The following is a 27,623-nucleotide window of genomic DNA, read 5'->3' as shown; positions in this document are numbered from 1 at the left end:
ATTATTTGATGAAAAAATTAATTTCGAATTTTGTTAATTGGGTAATAGGGGGCGTGTTTTGAGTTTTTTCTGCCAGTTGGCTGAAAAGAGTTGAAATATCAAAGTCTGTCTAATTTGTCGATTATCAAAAAATTTCCGTGGTCAACTACCAGTTTATTTTTCACCATTTACTTGCCCGACTGTCCGGAATAAAATAATCTAAATTTCAGATTCACAACCCCACGCAGTATTTGATGCGTCGCGGTCAAACATTGACAATATAACTCAGTCTGCTAAAAGGCTTAAAAAATCAATTGTGGTCTTGTCTCGTCCGCCACAGATCTATGGAACATGTATGAAGAGGCCGCAAATATTCATGAGATTTATAATGAGCCGGATATTTGCCTTCGCGATATGAAATGACGAATTGCTATTTTAGCCTGGTATGCAGAAAGGTGGATATAATATTATAAAAACAAAGTATAATTGTTCCCGAGATATTGCCATGGAAAATGTTTGCATAACACGATCAAAGTGTGCTCATTGGTGTCTTTACTTAAAAGAAACTGTGTCCAATGCGTGCGATGTGCATCGTCGTCAAGCAACCTCCTCGTAATGTCAACGACAAATATATCATCATATTGGAACTAGTCTGAGCGATCCTTGTCCCAGTGCTCTGTTTAGAATACGATAGCGCCACTGCGGCTTGTTGGTAGTATGTCATATCTAAGGGTATTTGAAACAGGGCTGACCGGTCGTTCAAACATGGTGGACGGGCGTTATCTAACTTTGCCGCAAGGGTTTTTATGCATGAGAGGTTTAAAATCTTAGCTCACAGAGAGACCATCTAAGTTGCATTGGTTAGCCTGCCTCTTCAATAGAGGAAAAAATGAACGTCGACGATGTCTGCGGAAAATAAGTGCCTGAAAATTCAGCACACATACATGCCCACATTAACCCCGACAAGATGTGCTAATTGGCGGCAGACATTGATAATGCGCTGGACAGTTTTATTCTTTAATGACCAGGTGTCGTCCAATTAGATGTGTCACATGACCCACGCTTCACCAGCTGCACCATTTATTGCAAAATGTGACAGGGTATTTCGAGCGAGGACCTCTACGATTCATATCGGATACTTTACTAACCAGACCGTGTTTCTCCGATACGAAACAAGACAACATGTCTAAATTGTATAGACGGATCGCAACTACTTTGTGTGCCATTGTAGGAACATTTATCATCTTCCAGTTCATGACAACATTTTGTTTTAACAACCACGATAAGGTGATTATAGTCTTTCTTCGCGGAAGTCATCATTGCAGTGACATGTGATTTCTTTTATAGCGACATACAGGCCAGTTTCGTAAATCTTTGCAAATTATTCTATATAAATGCCTACACAAGTTGATTCACTGTTTCTGGTTCCAACTTGTTCCGTCGGGATATGTTAAAGTGATACTATGATGTGATTTACAACTTTGCGGAAATACGTCCGTTTTTAATTGTTGATCACAAGTGTAAAGCTCAAATTTTCCATTTTTGATTAGATTTATTATAAAATCGCTGAATGTAAACCACCGAGACCGCGAAAATGTTCATGTTGGGACGTCATCAACGAAAACGTCGTCGGCGTGGCGCAATTTCAACGGCATCGAAGCGAGCCGTCCGGGCGGGATTAAACCATCAAATTCTAGAAAATGTGCATTTCGATTCGAAAACCTTACCGATTTATGAGAAAGTGACGTAGTCATTTGTCAAAAACAGCTAAAGCATTATATGGTGAAATTTGACACGAGTTACCCTTTAACTCTGAAACTAGCTGCAAAGTTCACCACACGATGACCGGTATATACACGTATAGAGCATTAGCACACTTGAGCACGGAATGGGTGATGGTCATATTCAGCAGAATATCAAAATGCACACTGTGTAATAGATTTACATAATTCCCGGTTTCCCTTGATTGTCATTTCGTTTTATTCGCGAGTAACTTTTGTAACGATTGCACACAATGCAGATCCGGAGAAAGCCTCTACACAACCTCACGCCATCGTTATTGTCTTTTGTTATATCATTACGTTGGAATTCCCCCACTCTTGGCTTTCGACATAGGCATGAAGTCGGGACGTCGTCAACTCACGACCTGCGGTCTCGAGCTTCCTATAAGGCCTGAGAAAATCAACTCGTGTTATCTGGTGACTCATCGGATCACACTCCAGCAGTATTCTTATTTTATTGACTATCACCGAACAGAGTTTATGATGATGATGACGACGATAATGACGATGACGACTATGTCGACGATGAGGACGACGACGGCGGTGGCGATAATGGCAATGATGGCGATGATGGTGATGGTGGTGATAATGGTGAAGATAGCGATGATGGTGATAATGTCGTTGATAAAGAAGATTGTGGTGGTTTTATGATGATAACAGTAGTGATATTATTTATAATATCGGATATATAGCCCGAGTGGCAATCGTAAGATTGTGCAACCTCTCTAATAGCCGTATGCAATATTGTAAGTCGAATGTAGGGGAGGATGTGGTAGGTTGGAACGCGGGGTATTGAAACATTGCATTTTTTGTGGAAAGAGATAATCTGTTACTATTGGCACTCCCATCCTTATAAAGCCTCTCATAGTGCCCTTCTACCATATTGGTAAAAAGACATTTGAGGACACCATCTAGTTCTGAAAAAGGTTCATCTGATTTTAGCATGTCTGAGTGACTTTTCTACACCTTAAAAATGACATTTTTTATAATGAATACTGGAGGCAAAAGCGCAGGTAGTACGGTATGGTGAGTTTTGGTGATGAACAATCAAAATAGGATGAAAAAGAAAACATTTGTTCCAATGTGTGCTCTGGACACGACATGTTTTTTAATCGGAAGGTGTGGGGGCAGGTTGGAACATTTTGAGTGGGGCAGGTTGGAACAGGAAAAGTGCATACATTTTTCTTCAAATTTTAGTAACCCTATATTAACCCTATCAACCTACCCCGCCCTCCCCTACAGTCCGGGGGCTGAGGGGGTACTGTGTGGAAATCTTGCTCCCAAAATTACTATTAAGGGCACTATTTGAATCATCATTTGAGCGAGGGTAGACATCCTGAAACCTGGCAGCATGCAGTGCGAAAAATCATGTTTTTGTCTGAAATGAGGGAAAATCTTTTTGACCTAGCTCTGCAGGTAATGCGTTGTTACCAGCATATGACCATTGCTATTCCTATTTAATAGCTTCATCATCCTGTCCATAATCAGCAGAAAGCTTGAACATCAAGGTTGCCAAAATTCAAACTATGACGTCCCAACGGCGTTGCTAAAAATGACAGGCCCAAGCAACTGATTATTTTTAATTAACAGAATTAAGGAATTTACTTTTATTAGATTTATTTACTGAGTCTGTAAGGGTACGGTATGAGAATGTTTTTGAAACAATCATATTTCCCATAACACTCATATTGACCCCATGGCGGCTTTTTGTATTTCGGCCAATTGAAATTTTTTAAATCGACCTAAAATTGCTAGATTCAGACCAAAACGGTAAAATTCAATAAATGATGTTTGAATATTGTGATAGTACAACAACACTTCGACTAAATGATCACAAATGTAACATAACTTGCCTCTTTCGGCCCTGTATTGCCACACTGACAGACTAAGAGGTGCATCATATTATCGCCAAATAGGCCAACCTACGACTATTTCTAAAATCACTAAATTAGTCTGTAACCTATATTTCTGGGTAGCTGACAAATATACTATATTTCTGGGTAGCTGACAAAAACATATCAATCAATTTTAGCTACCGTTTTTTTAAATTGCTCTGCATCCTTGTGCAACCTCATCCAAAGTTAGTCTATGCGCTTTCGGCATGATCCCAAATTGTGATACATGTGTATAAGGGACAAAGGATATTAGTGTCATTTGAAAGTACAACACAACCCCAGCTGCTACACCGTTTGACAACTTAAACATAGCTCCTTTGGTGGTCCTAGCATAACCTCGTCATACTCACAGTGAGAAAACTGTCAAATAGATGTGCTGTCTGATCCATACCATCGGCTGTTGTTTACAGGATGCCCGTCGGATTGTGCCTGGATTTGGTCTCCGAGGTGGTTGGGGTTGACTCGGAGAGGTCGAAGATGCTCGGAGAAGTTATAGTTGATTCCACAGTGTGAAGACGTGTGGAAGTTGTTTGAAATCTGCCTCTACGTCAATGTCTAAACCTGGCACTGGCAATTTTACCGTGTTGCTGTATGATGCCCAGAAAAAATCCATACATATCGGCGTGGGCATCTCCTCAGTCAAATAGCTTATCTCAGTGTGGGCACTGTGACTTCTCCTAGCCCTCTCGATCACTACCCTTTACTGAGTCCTGCAGGTCTGTAGGTATATTTAATCGATTCAGGGTGAATTTCTACTCAATGATCTAGCATATTTGTGAAATTAGTCCAAAAAGCAGGGAATATTTTCAGCAAAATCGGTCGTATACAGTGGAACCTTGTCATTGCGTTACCATCTGCAGTCGTGCCATTAGGCCCTTTTGGGAGCCGACAGGTAGTCTTCATCTACTGTGTCTTCATATCTTAATTCTCTCTCAGATCAGAGCATTAATTTCCGTTTGTCAGTTTTGCCATTATTCCAGACTAGTATCACCAAATAGGTATGAACGAGGTCATACTACATGTGGTGTCTTATGTCATAGTTACGGAAAGTATTTTCAGTGCTATGCTTGACCAAGTTATCTAGTTTTTTACATTGCTTTATTCCAGCAGCTTTTTCTTTTGATAAAAGGGTTTCGAAAGTTGTCGCTGACAGTTTCTCTTAAAAATTATATAGTGTAAAATGACGTTTTGTTTTGCTTGGTGAATCCCTCAAAGCGGAATGCTTTTTAAGGCACTAATATAAGATAATGGCCATTTAATCAAAGTATTGTGGTACTACCACAATATTCAAATAAACATCATTGATTGAATTTCCCCGTTTCGGTTTGAATTTGCTATTTTTTGGTCGATTTTAGAAATTTGGCCGAAATACAAATGGTTGCCAAGGGGTCATTATGCGTGTTATGGGAAAGATGATCGTTTCATACTGGATCCATCAATGAATACATCTAATAAAAGTGCATTCCTTAACTTTGTCTATTTCGAATTTGTTTATTGAGACAAGACCACAATTGATTTTTTAAGCTTTTTAGCAGTTAAATTGTCATTGTTTGACCGCGACGCATCAAATACTGCGTGGGGTTGTGAATCTGAAATTTTGTTATGATATTCAGGACAGTCGGGCAAGCAAATGGTGAAAAATAAACTGGTAGTTGACCACGGAAATTTTTTGATAATCGACAAATTAGACAGACATTGATATTTCCACTCTTTTCAGCCAACTGGCAGAAAAATCACAAAACACGCCCCCTATTACCAAATTAGCAAAATTCGAAATTAATATTTTCATCAAATAATTTCTTTATATCTGTAGACTTGCCACAACAAATATTTTTTCAATACCTCTCCAAATATGTACTTGAGAGTTGAAAACATGCACTCGTCTAATTGATAGGCCTCGACCCTCCAACCTATGAATATTCATTAGTGGTCTTGTCTCATTGGGCCTGTCATTATGGGCAACTCCATTATGACGTCACAGTTTGACCTTTTGAACTTTTTGCTGATTATGGATTATAAATGGTGATGTAGCTGATAGGAATAGCTTCATTTTGAATGGTAATATGCCTCAAACAATGCATTACCTGCAGAGCTATGTCAAAAAGAGTTCCCCTTGACCAACTTTTTACGGCTTTTTCGGCGTCCTGCACTTCAGACAAAAACACTCACTCTCAGGTTCTACCCTCGCTAAAATGACGAGTCCCGATCAGCTAGTGCCCGTATCAAATATGAAGAGTAATTTTGGGAGCAAGATTTGCACACAAAAAACCCTTAGCCCCAGGACTAGTAGTTGTCGTCTAATTGCTGCTCTTCTTATTCCAGAAAGATAGCATTCAATTCAAGAATGACATCAGGACACATAATCAGCGCAGGAATGAAAAACGAGTAAGTCGGGGCGTTTACAGTGAAGATATCACCATCGTGACAGCATATTTTGACCTTGGAACTTTTCGAAAAGGCAACAAAAATTCTCGAATATTCACCAAACAAATGTATGAAAGGCGCTTGGGGGAATATGGCCGGCTCATGAATAACGTAGTGGCATTCTTCGATGACAAACACATTTATGAGACGTTTAAAACGATCCGCGCGACACAAGAGAAGAAAACAAAGATATTTCTGATCAACAGGAAGGCGCTGAGGAGTTTTCAAGTGATTGATAAAGTGAGGGAGATCCTTTCGTATAAAGGCTACCCACAGTTTCATCCCAATACGGTTGTGCCTGAATATGGCTGCTCAATGAATGCCAAGTATGAACTTGTCGAGTTAGCTGCAAAGGAGAATGTGTTCAATACATCTTATTTCGCATGGTTTGATGGAGGATTTTTTCAAAACCAGACTGACCACCTTCCATTTAAGTTGGCTACCCCGCCAGGATTTGACCAATCGAAGGTTGGCTACGGCCAGATGTTGCCTTTAAACAGCAAGCTGTCTCCGCAAGAGATATTCTTGACTAACCAATATTCTCTGTGTGGATGTGTATTCATCGCCAGGCGTGACGTCATGCTAAGATGGACAAAATTGTATCGATTCTACGCGGACCTATTTTTAAACCGAGGGCTGGCCAGCACTGATGAACAGGTCCTTTATGCAATGTTTTCCGACAAAATTGACAAACCAACAATTCGAATTCAACGGTATTGGGAAAGGCCAGCTAAAAATGTTTGGAGTGTTTTGGGCTATGTAATGAAAGACAGTTGGAAGAATCACCAACTCGGTAATACTGCTTGACAATTATTTTACCGCTTGTAACCAAAGAAGAAAGGGCACTTTCGACAAATTTGGATGAAATCTTGAGGTTATTTATTTTCGCGTGTATCAAGGAGGATACCGCGGTGGCGTCACGGCTTTTCCAAGATGGCGCTGCATATTGTAAACAAACTCTATCCACGGCCAAGGGAAAATCAAGTCATCAAATAAAGTTCGATTTTTCGCATCAAATCAGAGTTATTAGTACTTTTCTGCTATGAAATAAGTCTTCAGACAATAAGTTATAATTTGAATAATGAAAGGTGCTGTTTTGATGGGGAAAAATAGGGTTTTTAAAACCAAATAGCCGGGCATCGATCTTCCCAAATTAGCGATGGTTTCAAAACAGTCTCCCAGATATGGGCCGGCAATCTCTTCTTGATCATAATGGGATTTGGAGGCATGTTTACAGATTTTACAAGTTCGAGACCTGTAGGACCTAAAACTCGCATAGATCCCCATAGATCCCCTCTATTTGTCGAGTTAGCACCCCTGTAAGATCATGCATTTTCGGACACAAGCACGAAATCTTCCTGCGGATATCGCGGTTTCGGTAATGATTTAAGGAGAAATTGACTGTTCTTAGAGTTGTATGGGACAGAAATGAGTTCATACTTCATGAATACATGAATATGATATGGGGGGGGGGGGGGGGGGGGGGTTCTAAGTCAAAACAATAACAAACTCAACTGCATCTCTACCGTGTATCGCGTAGTGCATTGCCTAGTGTATTTCGTAGTGTATATTAGCGGATGCATTATTTCCGCACTTTGGCCACGCCAAACGTCTTTTTTATTCGTGGGAGTTAATCTGCTCTTTAAATTTTATTTTACACAGGAAGAATCCATACTAGGTATTGCAATATTTCATGTCTTTTGGTGTTTTGTGTACAGGAGCGCACCAGACAGTGAGACGTGGAGATATGTTCTGTGCTGGTGCTGTCAGTAGACTGAATGTGATTGGTCATAGCCATCAGTAATATGGGTCGTGATCACATGATGTGACGTCACCGCGGTATCCTCCTTGGGCACCAGACCAAGTTCCTGAACTATTCTCCAAGTTGACTGAGTAAGGTGATAAAAGCAGTCCTTGATGTCGGGGTCATCCCCAAGGGTGTTTCTTAAAGCATTGAGCGCTGCGATTTCAAAGTCTGTCATCACAATGGCAGGACTTGGTGCGTACCAAAACGTGTTTTGGCAGCTTTCTGCAATCTTTGTAGAATTCGAGAATTTAGTTACGACTGAGAATTTTGACTTGGTCAGTGTAACGGAATCATGGCTCAACGACACTGTTGCGGATGCGTCTATCTTGAATGTAAACGAATATAATGTATAATTAGAAACGATAGGCAACGGAAGGGAGGAGGTGTCCTTTTTGCTGTAAAAAGTTCATATAAATTTGGCCGTCGCTCTGATCTCGAAATTGAAGGTGCCGAAATTCTGGTATGCGAGTTGCAGCTTGAGAATGGTCGCAAAATGGCTTTTGTTACGTGTTACCGGCCGCCAGAGTCAATAGGCTTTGTAGCAAAGCTTCGTGAAGTGTTGGACAACTGTGAGGATAAATTCTCCCTTGTGTGTCTCGCGGGTGATTTCAATTTACCTGAAATAATCTGGGAGAGCGTTTCTGCGCCAGGTTGTGGCGAAGCCCACGACTTTTGTGAACTGGTTAATGATTTTCTTTTGACTCAGCTAGTGCACTGCCCAACGCACAAAGCTGGCAATACTCTCGGTCTAATTCTGACTAATGCTCCGGAATGCTTTTTGGATGCGGATGTTTGGCCCCATATGTACGATTCAGATCACTTCTCGGTTATAACTGGTATTTCACTTCACCCTGTCCGCAACCACGGAGTAACTCGTGTGGTGTACGATTATAAATCAGCGGATTTTAATGGATTGAGGAACTATATAAGTAACAATCTTGGCAGGGATTTTGTGCGCAATCACTGTACGTTTGATATGGACACCATCTGGAACGACTGGCTGAGCGTTTTCAATACCGGTGTAGATTCATTTGTTCCAAAACGAGTGGTGCGTGACAATCATCGCCCGCGCTGGATTGACGCGGAGGTGAAGCATTTGTCCAACAAAGTTAAGACGGCTTGCCGTAAAGCTAAGCGGGTAAATGCTTCCTCGTGGAAAAAGTTCAAGGCCCTTCGGAATAAACTTAGAAACCTAACGAGAGATAAATATAGATCGCATGTTAACTCTTTGGGACAGGAAATCCACTCTAATCCTAAAAAATGGTGGTCTTTTTATCGCGCCATGACTAATTCTAATTCCATTCCGTCAACCGTGAAACTGGGAGACCAAAGTGCAACTGACAACAAGGCTAGAGCCGAGTTATTTAACAAGCACTTTTCCTCGGTCTTTGCTCAATCATCTTCGGTTATTCACACTTTTGAGGACCCTAATCTTGGTTTTGTGGTAATGTCTTTCAATGCCGTGCGGGAGGCTTTAGCCAATGTTGATGCGGCTAAAGCTAGCAGCCCAGATCATGTGTCTCCTCGAGTTTTGAAACATTGCGCAGATGACTTGTGACATTCTCTGTCGTTTTTATTCAATAGGTCACTGGAACTTGGTTCTGTACCATCAGCATGGAAACATGCTAATGTGATTCCGATCTTTAAGAAGAAGGACAGGAGTATCGTTGAGAATTACCGCGGGGTGTCCCTTCTTTCAGCAGTATCCAAGGTCATGGAAAAATGCTTATTCAATCATGTGTATCCATACGTTGAACCATTATTAAACCAGGGTCAGCACGGTTTTCGTAAGAGCCGTTCTACAGGTACGCAACTGGTGGAAATATTCGACAAGATAGGCCAGGAACTGGACAAGGGTGGCCAAGTCGACGTTCTTTACCTTGACCTATCCCGTGCGTTCGACAGTGTCCCCAGCAACCTCCTGTGTCATAAGCTCCGCAGTTTTGGTATTCATGATCAACTCTTGAAATGGTTCGGGTCGTACCTGAACTCACGGACCCAAAAGATGGTGCTTGAGGGGGAAGAGTCAACGCCCGCACCCGTTCTTTCGGGTGTCCCCCAGGACTCTATTTTGGCCCCTCTTCTTTTCTCCTGCTATATAAATGATTTACCGGATGTTCTTACGGAAGAAACTATTCTATGGTCTCTAACCTAAATGTGTGATAATCTCTGTTACTAGAAAGTCAAACCCCTTCCTATTCCATTACAACATGGGCGGAACTCTGCTTGAAAGAGTACGAGACGTAAAGGATCTAGGTGTTATTGTTGAAAGCGATTTTACTTGGATAAGCATGTTGATCAAACTGTCTCTAAAGCTAAGCGCACACGGGCGACAAAATGACAGCGAAACTGAAAACATTTGTTTTCAGTTGTTTTCGAAATGTTTTGCGTCTTTGTCGTGTTTGTTTCAATCACTCGCACGCGGGAGACAAAATGACACGGTCACGTCACAGGTCACGTCAAAAACAAGGGGTAACCATGGTTGCGCCATACGTCACACCCCCGGTCACACCCGCGTATTCCAAGATGGCGGCCGATCTCTAGGGTCTTTGCTATTTCAGTAATTGCGGCATACCGCCTGTTCTTATCGCTGTAGAGCGGCGAGGTCACCTCGAACAGGGCAGGCCTTTCCTGTCACAGCTCGACCAACCTGCCCTCGAGCTCAGTCGTCCATATTAATTCATGCAGTTCCGATTCTTCATCCACAATCAACCCCCTTTCGTTTAAAATTGGCGCTGCCATTTTGACCTGGCTTGGTTGGTATCACATGACGCTGAACGTCATCGTGATTGGCTAATGACGATGATGACGCAAAAAATGTTTTACGTTTCGTTGCAGTCACCCACAAACGGGCGACGTTTTGACAAAAAACATTTTGACTAGGTCAAAAATATATTGCATGTTTAATATTCGAAAACTGTTTCAAAAACAAATGTTTTCGAAAAACATCTGTTTTTGTCGCCCGCAGACGGGCATCAAATTGTGAAAAAATATTTGAAAACAAATGTTTTCAGGTTTTTTTGTCATTTTGTCGCCCGTGTGCGCTTAGCTTAAGTTAACTCAGCCTGGTACGCGGTCAGAAGGGTGACTGGAAATTGTAAACGCATTGAGTTATTGAAAACTATGTATGGCAGTGTTATCCGTAGTAGACTGGAATACTGCAGCGTTGCCTGGGATTCTTCGTCTGAACGTAATTTGTCACGTTTAGAAGGTGTTCAACGTCGTGTAACGAGGCAGATTTTGGGCAATGAGACTGTTTACACAGACAGACTGTCGGCCTTGGGCCTTATGCCGTTGTCTTTCCGCAGGGAAATATTGGACCTCCTCTTTTTTCACAATTGCTTGACAGACTGTCGGCCTTGGGCCTTATGCCGTTGTCTTTCCGCAGGGAAATATTGGACCTCCTCTTTTTTCACAATTGCTTGACAAGAAATTTTACTTTGCCCCTGCATGATTTTATCGACTTTTATTCAAGAAGAGGGGACGACTGTCTTTTACGCCTTCGTTTATGTAGGACTGAAACATTTTTAGCATCTTATTTTAATAGAATTGTTAACCTGTGGAACGACCTCCCACGTGACTTGCGCGTCACGCACAATCACAATTGTTTTAAACGTTTTGTAAATAAGTTTTATGATAACAAGTTTTATTCGTTCGATGTTTAAAATAGTTGCTCTTGGGTAGGCTTTTGCAGGTGTGCTAGCTGCAGGCCTACCTGAGATGCTTTTTTATACTTGTATTTTTATTTTGGTGCTAATTACTGGCAAGGGAAACCCATTAAAGAGGCTAATTTTTCGCCTAATGGGTTTCCCGTCAATGCTCTGATGTTGTTCTATTACCGTTTGTGCTATGTACATGTATTTTTTGTAGCGCATAGAAAAGTATAAATAAATAAATAAACAACAGAACCAGCATATACAGGCAGATCTGCCTTGCGTCAAGGGTTGTTGTGGCGGAGTCCGGGTCGGCTGAGTGGACCCGAGGCAAGTTCGAGTTTTGTAAGCCGAGCGGATGACAAATGTCAATGAGTTTAGCTGTGACCAGCGACAACTGTCGTCGCAGGCCCCGTCGCAGTGAGCGGCTCAGCCATCATTCGGACAGCCTCGAGCCTGACTTCAATATATTTATTTCGTACGATAGTAGCCTTTTTTATGTCCTCCTCTAAATGTTCCTCGTTGTCATACAGCTTCTGTATTTCTGTCTGAACTGCATCGACCGAAGCGAGGCGTCTGTCGAATTCTTCCACTTGATACTGGAGTTTCTCCTTAGTAAGACCCGCCATACGCAAGATTATGGAGTGTAACGATTCCGTTTCTCCTGTCAACCATCCTCTAGCCGCCGTCCAGGATAGTTTGAGCTTCTCCATGTTGACGTGTGGTTCACGTTCTCGTGCTGATAAAATCCCGGGTTTCGGTACCAATTTCACGGACTAAACATCGTGATAAATCAAAGGAAATATAAGGAAGTAAAGACGAGGGTTCCTGTTCCAACAGAGGATGGCAAAATGCCCCGAGTTTATTGTGCTCATGGATTAAATAACCTAGAACATACAAAGTACGGCCCAGATTAGCCGAGGCCTAATCAACAATATGGTTACCTAGCAAAGGCTGGACACAACAGCACACAATGCTTAAAATAAACTATAGGAGATCGGTAATCTACGACAGTCAGAATGGGACCCATCATATCTATTGGAGCCCATTGACGAATTTTAGGGTACCCTCTAATCAAGCTATTGTAGCAGAAAAGCTTGGCCAGAGCGATAAGGACGTCTTAAACTGAGGACTAACTTGTCACAACAATGTCACAACCAGTACAATACTTATGGTCGATAATAGTCTCAGGACTATTGCGACGCTAGGACCTTTTTAGCTACAACACCAACTCTGGTGTTCCTTTTCCAATAGCAGGAGATGTGATATTATGAGTCTTGAGAATTGAACAATCTGACCATGGCAAATCACAAAAGACAAACTCTGATTCTCTTTTAAATCATTTAATTTCCCTTCAGACTATCAACAGGCATAAAATACATCGGTTACAGATTCTATTCTACAATGGCGCAAGCATTCAATCAAGGGTTTTATACCAGTTTGGTAAAAAGACTGTGACTATTTCCCCCAATAACTCCCAAAAGTTACAACAGGTGATTTATGGCTGGATACAACCCCATGTCGATATCCTCCCCATTTATCAAGCGATAGAGTAAATCTAATAGCTCTTGTAAGAAGGCAATCAAATCCTCCAATTCAAGAAAGGTGCCAATTACTACAATATCATCTGCATATATATGCACACTAGGTGCCTCCAATGGCACAAACTGCTGCGGCATTGTTATATATAGAATGCTAGGATGATAAATGAAATATGGGTTGCACTTAGTTACTCTAAGTCAAAACACTTAGTTACTCTAAGTCAAAATGTCAACTTTGAAAATGGCAAATTCTGCCACCTACCTGTTAGCCAGAAACAGTAGCAAAGCACTAAGATCAGGCTTGCATCTACCAATGTAGTGCGCACTGGTGCTTGCACAGCAGATTTACTTTGGTAAAATAAATCTTGCTAAAAATACGGTTGTCTCTTTTAGAGCTGTTAATTAGGCCATGTGTCCAGGCAATCTGAGGCTAACCAGGCTAATCAGGGTTTTATACAGCATCCACGGGGGTCACCCACGGGCTACAGACCCTCGAAATGTTAACCAAAACAAACACGTTTTGAAACATGTGCAAACTTCAGGCACAAAATACAACTAATTCCACCATGTCACAACTTTGAAAATAACCAAAAGATTCTATAGATATTCTTAAACTAAATGGTACCTTTGAAATTACTTTCATACACATATTTACCTGAATTAAACTACTTTGAAAAGTTGCAATCTGAAAGTTCACCGCTCACTCATCAAAACAATACATAAGTCTGACGTCATCCAACATGGAGGACAGTTTACAAAAAGTCACAAATCGCAGCATAAAAATGGTGAAATACAAGCGTTCACCTACTTGTCAACTTACCAGGAGGCTCTCAATCACTAGATTCCCCAAGGACAAATGTATCCCTAAAGTTTGAAGGTCCAACTTAGCACAGTTTTGATAAAAATGGCCTTCAAACACGAAAATTTGATCCAGTAAAATTGATACGGTTGCATCTAAAATCCCAACCTGGAAAACAGGCAGTTACACAGCGGGTGTATGTAAAATATGAACCCAGGAGTTGTCCCCAGATGAAACGAAAGGTGAAAAGCTAATATTGTTACACTATGTCCATACTGTCGATTTATCAATTTTAATTTGAATGGGGTTAATGAGGTTGATTTTTAAGGTCCTAATTTGGGAAGCCCAAGTATTTTTTATTAGTTTTCTAGAATCCGACCTTTCAGGGAAAAGTCGGGATAATGTCAAATGTTTTTCGAATAAATCCGGGAAAGCCTCCTAGCAATGTTATCTATCCATGCACTCAAAGGATCCACCATTGCAATTTCGTCGTGATAGGCGCAGTCATAGAATTTATGGGCACCACCTGTCGACTGGGACTTCAATCGCGATATTAAGTTCAATGCCTGGCTGCGGTGCTGATACCACTATTGTTTGGCGGTAGTTCACAATATTGCGAACCCGCCTTGCTTGTTATTACTTTATCAGCTATAACTGGCTAGGCTGGACTGCATGAGAACTAGAAGATCTAGAGTGACTGAATGATTTTCGCTGCCTTTTCACGAAACATTTCATCACCTGGAAAAATTCCGCTTTGAATCTTTTACCCCCGCCGATACAGTATAAGTAAAAATTGACAGCATGGTTCGATGCCTGCAGGGCGTAGACCAATGGGTAAACCGCACTCTTGGCCGCTGTACATACTGGTCCGCACCTGTCATTCAAAGCCAGGCGTGTAGCATTGAAGACAGCTAAAGGACCCACCAGAATGATAAATGCGAAGGATACTAAAACCAACATCTTTGTGACCGTCTTCTGTTTTTGCTCTTGTGCTGATTCTTGCAGCCTCACTCGCTCCCTTGCAGCGGACTTTAGCTTGTAGGTAATGGCAATGTTGGAGCCAAGAATGACGAGAAAAGGGAGATAGGCCCTGACCACGTTGTTGATATGCGGGTATGCCTTCGCGTACCATATGTTATATTTCATCCCCTGACATATTCCGTGGTGGCCCTCGTCAGGACCATCAGGGTCCGTAACGAATATTAATGGGAGGCTGACTAATATGGATCCCAAAAGAACCACAAGCAGAATTCGCGCGGTGAGTCTAATGTTGCTCATTATAGCTCTCGCCCTCATAGGTTTGAAGAGACACACGAGCCTCTGTGCCGTCATAAAGGCTAGTGTCCACACGCTCACGCATAGGCAACAGTTCCCAAAGAAAGCAAAGACATTGCACACATACCTTGTATTAAACATTTCTTTGCTGATGTTCCACCCAATGTAGTACATCGGCGTATGGAAGGATACAATGATAAGGTCTGTTACAGCCAGCGCACCCATCAAGAAACATGTGCTATTTTCTCTGTTATGCTTCTTTGTCATAATGATTAGACAAACCAAATTACCAAATACCCCTAAGCCTATGATAACTGGTATCAAGGACAGCTTTATTGCTTTCTGAATCTGGTTAAAATAGCCAATATACCTTCTATCGGACTCGGTTAAATTGTCCTCTAACCCAGTCTCATCAAGTTGATCTAGAAGCGAAGTGTTGTCAACAATATCATCAGTGACTTGAGAAGTGGTGCCGTCGTATGTCTCATTACCTACCAGCGTAGTGGTGTTTAGGATCTCAACCCAATCGACCATGCTGATGCTATCAAGTCCCATCAAAATCCAGCTCTTTGGAATTTCGTCTCGTGCTATTGCATGATTGCTACTACTCTCAGTACCGACTTTCGAGGCAGCATAATTTTTTACTGTGTCCCCTATTGTCCTCCCACTGGTCGTTCCTTCAGCAGATGTGACTGTGTCCCCTATTGTCCTCCCACTGGTCGTTCCTTCAGCAGATGTGACTGTGTCCCCTATTGTCCTCCCACTGGTCGTTCCTTCAGCAGATGTGACTGTGTCCCCTATTGTCCTCCCACTGGTCGTTCCTTCAGCAGATGTGACTGTATCCCCTATTGTCCACCCACTGGTCGTTCCTTCCGCAGATGAGACTGTGTCCCCTATTGTCCTCCCACTGGTCGTTCCTTCAGCAGATGTGGCTGTGTCCCCTATTGTCCTCACACTAGTCGTTCCTTCAGCAGATGTGACTGTGTCCCCTATTGTCCTCCCACTGTTCGTTCCTTCAGCAGATTCGACTGTGTCCCCTATTGTCCTCCCACTGGTCGTTCCTTCAGCAGATGTGACTGTATCCCCTATTGTCCTCCCACTGTTCGTTCCTTCAGCAGATGCGACTGTGTCCCCTATTGTCCTCCCACTGGTCGTTCCTTCAGCAGATGTGACTGTATCCCCTATTGTCCTCCCACTGTTCGTTCCTTCAGCAGATGTGACTGTGTCCCCTATTGTCCTCCCACTGGTCGTTCCTTCAGCAGATGTGACTGTGTCCCCTATTTTCCTCCCACTGGTCGTTCCTTCAGCAGATGTGGCTGTGTCCCCTATTGTCCTCACACTGGTCGTTCCTTCAGCAGATGTGACTGTGTCCCCTATTGTCCTCCCACTGATCGTTCCTTCGGCAGATGAGACTGTGTCCCCTATTGTCCTCCCACTGGTCGTTCCTTCAGCAGATGTGACTGTATCCCCTATTGTCCTCCCACTGTTCGTTCCTTCAGCAGATGTGACTGTGTCCCCTATTGTCCTCCCACTGGTCGTTCCTTCAAAAGATGTGACTGTATCCCCTATTGTCCTCCCACTGTTCGTTCCTTCAGCAGATGTGACTGTATCCCCCATTGTCCTCCCACTGTTCGTTCCTTCAGCAGATGTGACTGTATCTCCTATTGTCCTCCCACTGGTCGTTCCTTCAGCAGATGTGACTGTGTCCCCTATTGTCCTCCCACTGGTCGTTCCTTCAAAAGATGTGACTGTATCCCCTATTGTCCTCCCACTGTTCGTTCCTTCAGCAGATGTGACTGTATCTCCTATTGTCCTCCCACTGGTCGTTCCTTCAGCATATATGACAGTATCCCCTATTGTCCTCCCACTGGTCGTTCCTTCAGCAGATGTGACTGTATCCCCTATTGTCCTCCCACTGGTCGTTCCTTCAGCAGATGAGACTGTGTCCCCTATTGTCCTCCCACTGGTTGTTCCTTCAGCAGATGTGACTGTGTCCCCTGTTGTCCTCCCACTGGTCGTTCCTTCAGCAGATGTGACTGTATCCCCTATTGTCCTCCCACTGTTCGTTCCTTCAGCAGATGTGACTGTGTCCCCTATTGTCCTCCCACTGGTCGTTCCTTCAAAAGATGTGACTGTATCCCCTATTGTCCTCCCACTGTTCGTTCCTTCAGCAGATGTGACTGTATCCCCTATTGTCCTCCCACTGTTCGTTCCTTCAGCAGATGTGACTGTATCCCCTATTGTCCTCCCACTGTTCGTTCCTTCAGCAGATGTGACTGTATCCCCTATTGTCCTCCCACTGTTCGTTCCTTCAGCAGATGTGACTGTATCTCCTATTGTCCTCCCACTGGTCGTTCCTTCAGCAGATGTGACTGTGTCCCCTATTGTCCTCCCACTGGTCGTTCCTTCAAAAGATGTGACTGTATCCCCTATTGTCCTCCCACTGTTCGTTCCTTCAGCAGATGTGACTGTATCTCCTATTGTCCTCCCACTGTTCCTTCAGCAGATGTGACTGTATCCCCTATTGTCCTCCCACTGGTCGTTCCTTCAGCAGATGAGACTGTGTCCCCTATTGTCCTCCCACTGGTTGTTCCTTCAGCAGATATGACTGTGTCCCCTGTTGTCCTCCCACTGGTCGTTCCTTCAGCAGATGAGACTGTGTCCCCTATTGTCCTCCCACTGGTTGTTCCTTCAGCAGATGTGACTGTGTCCCCTGTTGTCCTCTCACTGGTCGTTCCTTCAGCAGATGAGACTGTGTCCCCTATTGTCCTCCCACTGGTCGTTCCTTCAGCAGATGTGACTGTATCCCCTATTGTCCTCCCTCTGGTCGTTCTTTCAGCAGACGTGACTATGTTTCTTGGCCTTGTCTTCAGGTTGGTGATTTTAGTAAATGTAACTGCGTTACAAGTTGTCCCCGCACTGGTCGTTCCTCCAGTAGATGTTACAGCTGATTTTCCTCCATTTTCCTCCACAAAAGTTGTGTCATTTCTGCCGCCTCGTACAACGGCAGTCTTGTTACTTCCTGAAGGCCATCCAGCCGATGGTACCACAACATACAATAAGATGAGGAATACCAAGCGGTGTATTGACATTATCGCCTCGTAGGTGTTGATTTTACAAACTTGAAGAATCTGTAGATTCTTAACTTATATGAATTCACTCCTGCGAAAGGAAAATATTGCAGTGAAATGAAAATAACTACATGTAAATCTACAATATAACGGTTGATAATGATGTAATCATTCCCATGAAATTATAATTATCCTTTCTACGAAGACGAATGAGCCACTTTGAAGTTACGGTAACTCGTCTCAGGGGATAGCAAACTACATGTCAACAACTTCTTCTTCCTTTAAAGGTGATTTGGTCCATTATGGTGCGTATTCAGTCATGTGGTGTCACGCGCCTGCGGAGCGATAAAATGATTGATAAAAAGATTGCGATAAAAAAATATGTTTCATTGTAAAAACCATAATAAAATGCCGGAGTCCGCCCAAAGAAAATCTTGAAAATCTTGAAATTTTAATATTTTTTCTAGAAATTCTCGCGAGTTACAAAAATGCCTTACCTGTCACGGTGATGACTGGTATTTGTTAAAAAAACAATAGGGAGTTTTCGCCAAGCCCCCGGAACGTCCACATTACCGCTCATCACACTATGTTGGACAAAAAAATCAACGTATAATGAAATAAACGTGTAACGACAATAAATATCTCATTTTTGTTCTCGTTCTCGCATCAAAATCGGAACCTCTCTATTGACTTTTCACTGAGAGGGATTTCCAGTCATTTGGGGGCAGCCAGATTACTGGGATTGTATCACTTTAATCATTATATGAATTAATTAATCTCTTGGACCAGTTGCTTTCTTAATTGGTATTGAAAATATCGTGTAAGATGAATAATTACCATGAAATGCGATGCTTTATTCTTTGATCCGAAAGAGAAAGATAATAGGTTTTCCTCAAGAGGATGCATCGACGACATGTAACGCTAACCTGGAACTTTACTTGAACCTCTCATCGTCATTGTCATCACCAATGATCATCATCAAGATAATGATAATATTCTTTGAAAGGCATTTGTAGAAAGGGTTTTAACTAGCACTAACTTGTTTTGGTTACTCTTTCTATACTTTACTTAGCACGACGTTTCTACCAGTGTTCCCGATTGGTTGCCAAGTGTACAAGTGATTGGCACAGGTTTGGTGTTACATAGCAGACCAATTACTTATAGTATCTAAATTTGTTTCGTTTTCATTGTGATGATAACAAATATAAGCTGTGGTCCAATACAACACAAATGAATGTTTGTTTCAGTAATTCCTTGCAATGTCTGTGCATGGCTGAATTAATTCATGAGGCTGTCATAAGCTCTTGGGATAAATAGTCCATTGCCTCTGTTAAGTTCCGTGGTCTGTGGTCCATTGTTGGTATAATCATATGGATTCAATATGAAAGCCACCAACCATTCCGAAAGACGTGCGTTGGGACAGAGTTCTCTGGGATCAAGTGGTACACCCAATCCAATCCGCACGACTGGACTTTGAACAATTCTTCGCTCAGCTGAACATGGCCGTTACAAACACCCCGTTTTAAAGCAAACGCGTGCTTCAAAGTCACTGATCTCTATTAAACTATTTAGATATATGAAAAGTGATATGTTTTCGTTTGCTTTTCGACACTTTTGAGGAGAAGTGATGGCACTGGTTTGAGAATAATTTTCGAAAAGCGTTTTTCTACTCCACATCATCACATATTTTTGTGATTAGCAGTTCAGTATGTTGACAGTGCTTAATGGACCGTCTAAGGGTATCACATGGTTCCATATGTTGTCATCTAATGAGATATTCATATTTTATTAATTTGACCGACTACAACTAGTTTATAGCAGGTTTAATTTCGTGGTCGCGGTAAAAAACGAAAAAAAACATTGAAAAAATGCGAAACGTCTCGTTTTTTTGTGGTTTGATGTTCACATGTTTAGAAATCCCATTTCATGTCTATTTACATTTTTCTAATTTAATGTAACTGTTATTTAATGGGATATTTGATAGTTTTGTGATTCTGAAGCCCAGTATCTAGTTTATTTAGATTAAAAAACGGTTCATTTTCACCTGGACCATGATTCACAGATGATCTGATCTCAAAGCAACGCTCATTCTGCCATTGAGACATCTTGACCCTCAAAGTAATGCCACTGCTATGCTTACAGACAAATCAACGGAGGCAATACTGCTGGAAGTTCAGTATGCCATGAAGGAGGAATTCGCCAGCTCACAAAAGAAACCAACTCTGGTGATTTCACTCGGAAGGTAAAGCATACACGAGATATTAAAACATGTCATAATCTTTAAAGATCAAAGTAACTTTACAACCTTATTTTGGCAGAGTCGAGCAAAACATTACCAAAAACGAGCAGTTTGATCGGAATTAATGAAGTAATGGTAGTTTTTATGCATTTTCAAGCGAATCGTGTTAATTTGCCCCTAACTTCGCAACTACAAGAATTCAGGCCGAGTCATATATAGATCTATTGCTCTCACCCTGGCCTAAATTCTCATCGTTGTACAATCTTATCAAAGGGTCATCAGGACAAATCTTGATAAACCAACTTTAACGAAATACCTTTCAGTATGGTCGGTGCTTCAACCGGCATGCAACGTTGCCAGCATTGCAATTTTTCATGTTTTTGTCGTGAAAAAAGGGAAGTGAGAATAACTCCTCCAATTATAGAACGAACGCTGAGAGGAGAAAAAGAACAATTACAACATTAAAGCATTTTAATAAGGGGACCAAGGCTCATAAACAAATTATCGGATCGAATACCATTAATTAACTGTTGCTAATTAGTATAATGGCCTTCGTAACTAACATTGTATTACCAATAATTGTTATTCAAGGTATTGCATTATGCAATAGTGAGCGAATCTTGCTACTTTCTGTCATTTTCTGATGAATAACAAGACGTCCAAACTGTTTAAAAACAGTTTAGACAAAGCAAAACGACAAATCAGTAGACCCTTTGAAGAAACATCATCGCGTCTTCGTTGACTGCGGGTAAGGTGTATCCTTCTCAGTTTTGTGTTGCTGTGGAACTCTTCAGAATCGTGTATCTTACTGAATAAATTTTGGACACATATCACTCCAGAGAAAATAATCGTAATTGCTGCTGGACACAGGAAATGAAATAAACTATTGGTATAGGCCTCGTCCTAAGTCATTGCGCACCTCCACCAATTCCTGACGGCGCAAGGTTGGATTGTAGCTACGTTTACCGCAGCGATCGACCACCAAAATATCACGAGATCTCATGCGGAGGCGCATGGTTCTATCTAATGGTTAACCGAAACTCATGATCATTCTCTCTTTATTTGCGTAACAGGTATCACCACTACAAGGCAGACTGCTTGATACCATATAAAGGTAACCGCTCGTTGTCTTCATCACCTTGTCGCAGCACTCTTCAGCGACTTCACAACCTCTCTGTGTCCCCTTTCTTCAGCCAAAACTACATGTGTGGCAGTCCTTCCCGAATGTAGAGAAGAAACATGAGAGAGATCATTGTCGCTATCACAATGCGATCTTGAACTTCTTGTTGCTGACATCTTCTTTATTTCAAGAAAGAATATGAACCTCTAGATCTCTTTTGGAATACACAGTACATGTACTAAAAACTTTTGCATGACACTTATACTGATCTGGGTCTGTCTCAAAGTGCTTTATAACAAGAACAATCGCAATTTTTCCATTTCATATATAATACAATTACATATATCAGAAACCGTAAAGTGTTTTTATCAGAAACTCGTCCTAAAACTTGTATATGTGGCCAACTTATGTGCAGGGAAAATACCCATGGTCTCGTATTTCTTTATTACACTTCTACATGGGGAAAAGCTTATGCATTGTGTAGGTACAGTGTGTATAAATATGTGTACATGGCATGCACTTTTTGGGATATTTCGTTTCAGTACTTTCCAGACTATTCTTATTGAATATTCTGTTACAAGTTGTCACGTTTGGGAACTAGGATCCTCACTTGGTTCAAAAAAGTGCTTTTATAATCCGTTGTGAGTTGCCTCGATTTCAAAGAGCGTAAATAATGAGTTTGTAAGCTCATAACTTTCATTGGATGGTAAGCCATCTTGGATTGTGATCTCGTGAGAGAAGGGGAGATGTAAGCACTCAAAAATTCGTATATATAATTGTTTGACCATATCTACCTTATTTTCCGATTAGGAGGAATCAAGTCTTTTAAGTTGGGGGAAACTCAATGTATTTACATTTACTTGGGGGGGGGGGGGGGGGGGGGGATATGTTTGAAACTATTTATGAATCTTTAAATATAACATCTTTGTAGATAACAGAGAAGTCAGAACAGAGAAGCGATGTACTAACAGAGAAGTGTAGTTAGAGAGAGAAGAAAAGGATTTAAGAAGAGAAGGTAAAGGGAGATTACAAAAGGGGTTTTAGGTTAAGTGTGTAAGCACATGCGGTATTATTCGCCATCTTGGCATGTACTTTTGGATGTAATATTGCATGTGGTGAGGACCACTAGTAGAAGTCAAGTGAGAGCAATAAACCTAATTAGCAAGAATTTATCTTCTTGTCAGTATATTGTTGAGGTTGTGATTCTAAAAGAAATCAAGCTCAGAGGCACTTGGTCCCTATATGTGTAATACATGAGGTCAAATAGGGCATAAATCACATTGCGTCGGAAGAAGTCACTCAAAACTGTAACTAGACTTGTTTGTTTGCGGTTAGAAATTTTACATGTGCAAATAAAAACTCAGCTGATCAAAGTGGGCTCATGTTACAGGCCTTCTGATTGGTTAATATCGGCGGTAGCGTGCCATCTGACGAAGAATAACAGAACCAACTTATGCAGGCAGATATGCGTATTGCGTCAAGGGTTGGTGGTGTAACGGAGTCCGAGTCGGCGGAGTGGATCCAAGGCTTGAGGGTCAAGATGCATTTCTAACGGCAGCTATGCGTGTGCGTGTGTTGTAGGATCTTAAGCGCATATGAATAGGCCACTGACTAAACATCCCAATGTTCTGAATAAGTTTGAAAACCCATGTAATGGATTTTAAAATTGCTCGCGAAAACCACGTAACGTCCAGGACTGACATAACTTAGTATCCCGTAACGCCCAGGTCGGTTGATAGGTCCGGTCATCAATGTCTATTGTTGGAGTTAAATGGAGATTATCGCTACTTTTAGGGTAAAAATTGACAACTTCGCTGGACTTAGAAACATTTTAAAATCAGGCACAGTGTAAAAGAAATGCAAGTCCCCCGGACTCTAAGTCCGGTCCTTTTGTTAAAGTGAATAGAGTCGCCGAGTTCCTTTCTTGAAGATTATGTAGCTAACCCTAACCAAACCATTAACCACATTCGATGACAATACACAGCTATTGTATGGGTTCCTGCATTCCTAGTACGTCCATTCCTTTTACACCGGGTCAGACGGCGAGCAGGTATACGCGGGACTACTGTATTTCCCAGCCATAAACAAAATATGGTGTCCGATGATGTCTTTTACTTGTCTGTATACCTGTCCATATTGATACAACCGTAATCCGTGCAAATGAGACTGTGGCCTATCGTTGCTAACGAGATAATCTCACGCCTCCAATAACGTCCCCCTTGAGCTTCACCAATATATATATATATGTATACTTTTATCTGGAGGGGGTTAGGTCGACAAAGCTGAATTTTTTAGTTTATTATGCGGACCTCCATCCGGTTACGCGGCCAAAGGGGTCCGCTCAACGAAGTCGTTTCACAACGCTGGGAAAAGCCTTAATCGATGGAGATCCGAGGTCTTTCTGATTGTCCACCTAACCGCCGTTCGGGGTCCTCCGTACTCTGTAGAAATACTACCGCTGTACTATGGCGACCTCTAGCGGGATGACCTATATAAGTACGACCGCCTAACCATTCATTGTATAAGTCAGGACCGCATAACAAATTGTATGAATAAAGAAGTTGAAACAAGAAGCAAGTATGGTATATTGGTAACATATTCTAACAAAGAAATCGACATAAGAGCCCTGCACTGCATACTGAGTCCTGAAATGCATATTATTACCTTAATTCCAACTACAAATGATACAAATGCATTTTAGCAAAAGTTCGATGCTCGTTATATTTTCTTTCGTTTTAATGGTTTCAGCTCTGTCTCGAATAAAGTCCTGGCAATGAACATGATGATTTTAGCCGTGTTTATGGTGATTGCGGCTGCGTCCAATGTGGCGATGGCGTTTGGTAAGATTGTTTATAGTTACTCCCATAACACCCCAATGCCTTCTCCTCAATAACCGATGATTTAGTGTGAATAGGGTGGTGACAGACTCTCATGACCAATATAGACTTATCTCCAAATACCAATATAGGCTTATCTCCAAATACCATACTATTAGTTTGGAAAGCTAAAAAAACAACAACCTGAGGCCTATAGAAGGTTTGCGAAAATAAATTTCGGCCATTTTGAAAAGGCCTGTTCACAGGCAGTGTAAAGTTTACCATGACATGAAAGTCCTGTTTTAAATCTAATCATCACCAAAAGCATTCGAAATATCATGAACCTAGGAAGAAATGGTCGTGAAAGTCATGTTTTAAATCCGGTCATCACCAAAAGCATTCAAAATATCATGAACCTTGGAAGAAATGGTCGTGAAAGTCATGTTTTAAATCCAGTCATCACCAAAAGCATTCAAAATATCATGAACCTTGGAAGAAATGGACGACTTAAAGTAAATTACTTTTAAAAAGCTGGTATATATTTTTACTTTAATGCCATCAATTTTAAAGCGTCCAGGGATTAGTATTATAACAAATTCGTACGAAAATGTCTGAACTCCATTCAAACACTGCTCTCCGAACTGTATCGGTTTGGCTTTTATCTGAAACATGATATTACAAAGATAAATTGGACAAACTATTATTTGTATCTTCAAAAATAATCAACGCCGCCATTTCACTCTAATTTCTTCGGTTTATTATCATGTTGGTCTCGAAATACATTCTAAAATTTGTGGTTGCCGTTTTTGATGATGTAACTTAGTTATTGAAATTTGATATTTCAATATCTTTCTCATTGAAATCTCAAATTCGAGATCTCGAATTAAAATCATTTTGAGAAGTTCAATAATGTATTCTGATACCAACCTGATGATAAAGTGAAGAAATCAGAGTAATGTTGGCGTTGGTTAGTTTAGTCAATCTTTGCATAACCATGGTTTCAATGAAAGCCCAACCGATACAGTTCGGAGACCAGTAGCTGAAACGTGTTCTGACTTTTTCGTCCTAATATTTTATATACTGACCTCTGGACGCTCTCTCTATGTGCACCCTATGGTGTCTGCAGAGTATACCTCGCTTTCGATTTGTGCACTGGGGATAATGGGTATATTCAGTGGAAGATGAAAATGTACATCACGAATATTTCCGAGAGCTCGGCTTCGGTCTTACCCGGGAAGGAATATTTGACCCGTCAGCTTTAAGTTGTGTGCTGGGGGTGACGGGTATAATTGATAGAAGATCCAATGCACGTTATGAACACTCCCGATCATGACGATTGCTCGGCCTTGGCCCTACTCTGGAATGAATATTTCGATCCAACACATTTCTTATTAGTGTGTCGGGTGACAATTGGATTGATTCAGACATTTCAACTTGCCTAATAGGCTGCCCCTCTTCTAAATATAATTGTCCTGAATAAATTTCTAAAAGAATAATTCGTTTCAGATGTGAGCGTCCCTGTCATTAATTTGGTGCAATCATCCAGAGGTCGTTACCAAATCAAAAACCTTGCCGAAGCCCAGCAAGTATGCAAGGCATATGCCCCAGGGATGCGGGTTGCCACTCCCGCTGAGCTGATGGCAGCTTTCAAAATAGGCTACGAAAGGTGCAGCTGTGGATACCTCTCGGACGGGAGGGCTAGTTATGTTATGCAGAAGTGGAGGCCCGGGTGTGCTGGCCGTGGATTCACTACATGCGGATACAGAGGAAGCTATAACACCTACTGCACCACCGGATGTAAGTAAAAGAGTAGAACGAATAGAAATAAAAAGTGACAGTACAAGTTTTAATTCCAGGGCTCCAATATGAGGGTACACTGTATTTTAATCAATAAACTCAAGCAACATTAACAATCAATTAGTAATAAATACTATACAGTTTTATAAACCCTGTCATTAGAAAGGACGACGATTTACGACTTGGGCAACCGAGATTTCATTCGGAAACTTAAGTGCGTCTTATTTTATTAGAACTCCAAAGTTATGGAACTTTTGCCTTTTGAACTCGGGAGTTAGAAAAAAAGAATTTAAGACCTGCACAGAGAAATTCCTTGTTGACAGAATGGATCGCCTGGATGTTGGCAACAAGTACCTTTGCCAGAATCTGTCGTCGTTGCTTCATTTGCAGAGCAACCTAGCATATGCACATTCTCGGCAGTCACCGTAGGGTGCACTTCGAGTGAGTGTCCAGAGAATTCGGACGAAAATGTCTGAACTCTCTTCATATTCGCCAACATATCACTCGACTAACTTCTTTGTATTTTGTGACTTGCCTGATGATAAACCATTCTTGAATTTCTCAAAATGCGTTTAATTCGAGATATCGAATTTGAGTTCATCGTTAGTTAATTTGAATTAATTGAACAGCATCAGAATTGACAAACCAAATACGTAAGAATGTAATTCGAGACCAACTTGATGATAAACCGAAGAAGTTAGAGTGATATGTTGGCTTTGATTAATTTTAAAGACGCAAATAGTTTGGTATTTGCATTACTATGTTTTAACTGAAACCCAAACTGATAGTTTTCAGATTTCTTCAGACTACCGAGTTCAGACTTTTTCGTCCGAATATTTAAAAGACCAATTTAATTTACTAATTTAAGGACAATATTACCCTGTTGTTGGCTGCCGAGTCGCCTCCTCTTCTACATAGGTAGTTACTTCCATCAACAAATTGTAAATTTAAAGCACATTCAGGAACAAATATACTACAGTAAAAAAACGCCTGTTGCTTTAATGGAACATTTATACGTGTCAATTCATGTACCGTTTTACATTGGCGATAATTTCAGGTCCTATCCTGTCCGTAGAGAAATATGGCCAACGATACAACGTCCGAAGTCTCGCCGATGCCGATGCTACTTGCAAGAAATATGATGGTATGCAAGTAGCCACGTACGACCAGGTCAACACAGCCAGGACTAAGGACAACTACGAAAAATGCGCGTGTGGGTACATGAAGACCAGCTCAGGAAGGCCATTCGTAGGCTATCCGATGCTGAAATGGAGAAAAGGATGCGCTGGTGCAGGCATGGCCAATTGCCGAACCATCTTTGGTAACGTTTTCTGCGTCAATCCTTGGAACGCATAATGAGTTATCCCGATTTCTGGTAATTCAATGTAGCAGTGAATCTTGCCAATAAAGTTTCGATCTGATCAAA

General features: G+C 41.5%; 2 protein-coding genes across 2 annotated transcripts; both read left to right on the top strand.

Annotated features, from left to right (window-relative positions):
• Positions 1-1,151: 1,151 nt before the first annotated feature.
• On the top strand, positions 1,152-7,119 carry LOC135498210 (uncharacterized). Its single transcript, XM_064788414.1, has 2 exons — positions 1,152-1,266; positions 5,978-7,119. The coding sequence occupies exons 1-2, from the start codon at positions 1,162-1,164 to the stop codon at positions 6,884-6,886; spliced, it is 1,014 nt and encodes a 337-aa protein (XP_064644484.1). The 5' UTR covers positions 1,152-1,161; the 3' UTR covers positions 6,887-7,119.
• Positions 7,120-24,342: 17,223 nt separating this feature from the next.
• LOC135498236 (aggrecan core protein-like) lies at positions 24,343-27,623 on the top strand. The gene is made up of 3 exons (XM_064788449.1): positions 24,343-24,424; positions 25,907-26,197; positions 27,255-27,623. The coding sequence occupies exons 1-3, from the start codon at positions 24,358-24,360 to the stop codon at positions 27,551-27,553; spliced, it is 657 nt and encodes a 218-aa protein (XP_064644519.1). The 5' UTR covers positions 24,343-24,357; the 3' UTR covers positions 27,554-27,623.

This window comes from Lineus longissimus, chromosome 13 (genome assembly GCF_910592395.1).
Source record: "Lineus longissimus chromosome 13, tnLinLong1.2, whole genome shotgun sequence".
Classification (NCBI taxonomy): Eukaryota; Metazoa; Nemertea; class Pilidiophora; order Heteronemertea; family Lineidae; genus Lineus; species Lineus longissimus.
The sequence above is the reverse complement of the archived record's forward strand: the minus strand, read 5'-3'. Positions and strand labels throughout refer to the sequence as shown.

Excerpts from the sequence above, each read along its gene's own strand:
- LOC135498210 (XM_064788414.1), top strand. The coding sequence starts at position 1,162 with ATGTCTAAATTGTATAGACGGATCGCAACTACTTTGTGTGCCATTGTA. Across the intron at positions 1,267-5,977 it reads GTTTTAACAACCACGATAAG|AAAGATAGCATTCAATTCAA; the intron begins GTGATTATAGTC and ends TTCTTATTCCAG.
- LOC135498236 (XM_064788449.1), top strand. The coding sequence starts at position 24,358 with ATGAACATGATGATTTTAGCCGTGTTTATGGTGATTGCGGCTGCGTCC. Across the intron at positions 24,425-25,906 it reads CAATGTGGCGATGGCGTTTG|ATGTGAGCGTCCCTGTCATT; the intron begins GTAAGATTGTTT and ends AATTCGTTTCAG. Across the intron at positions 26,198-27,254 it reads CACCTACTGCACCACCGGAT|GTCCTATCCTGTCCGTAGAG; the intron begins GTAAGTAAAAGA and ends CGATAATTTCAG.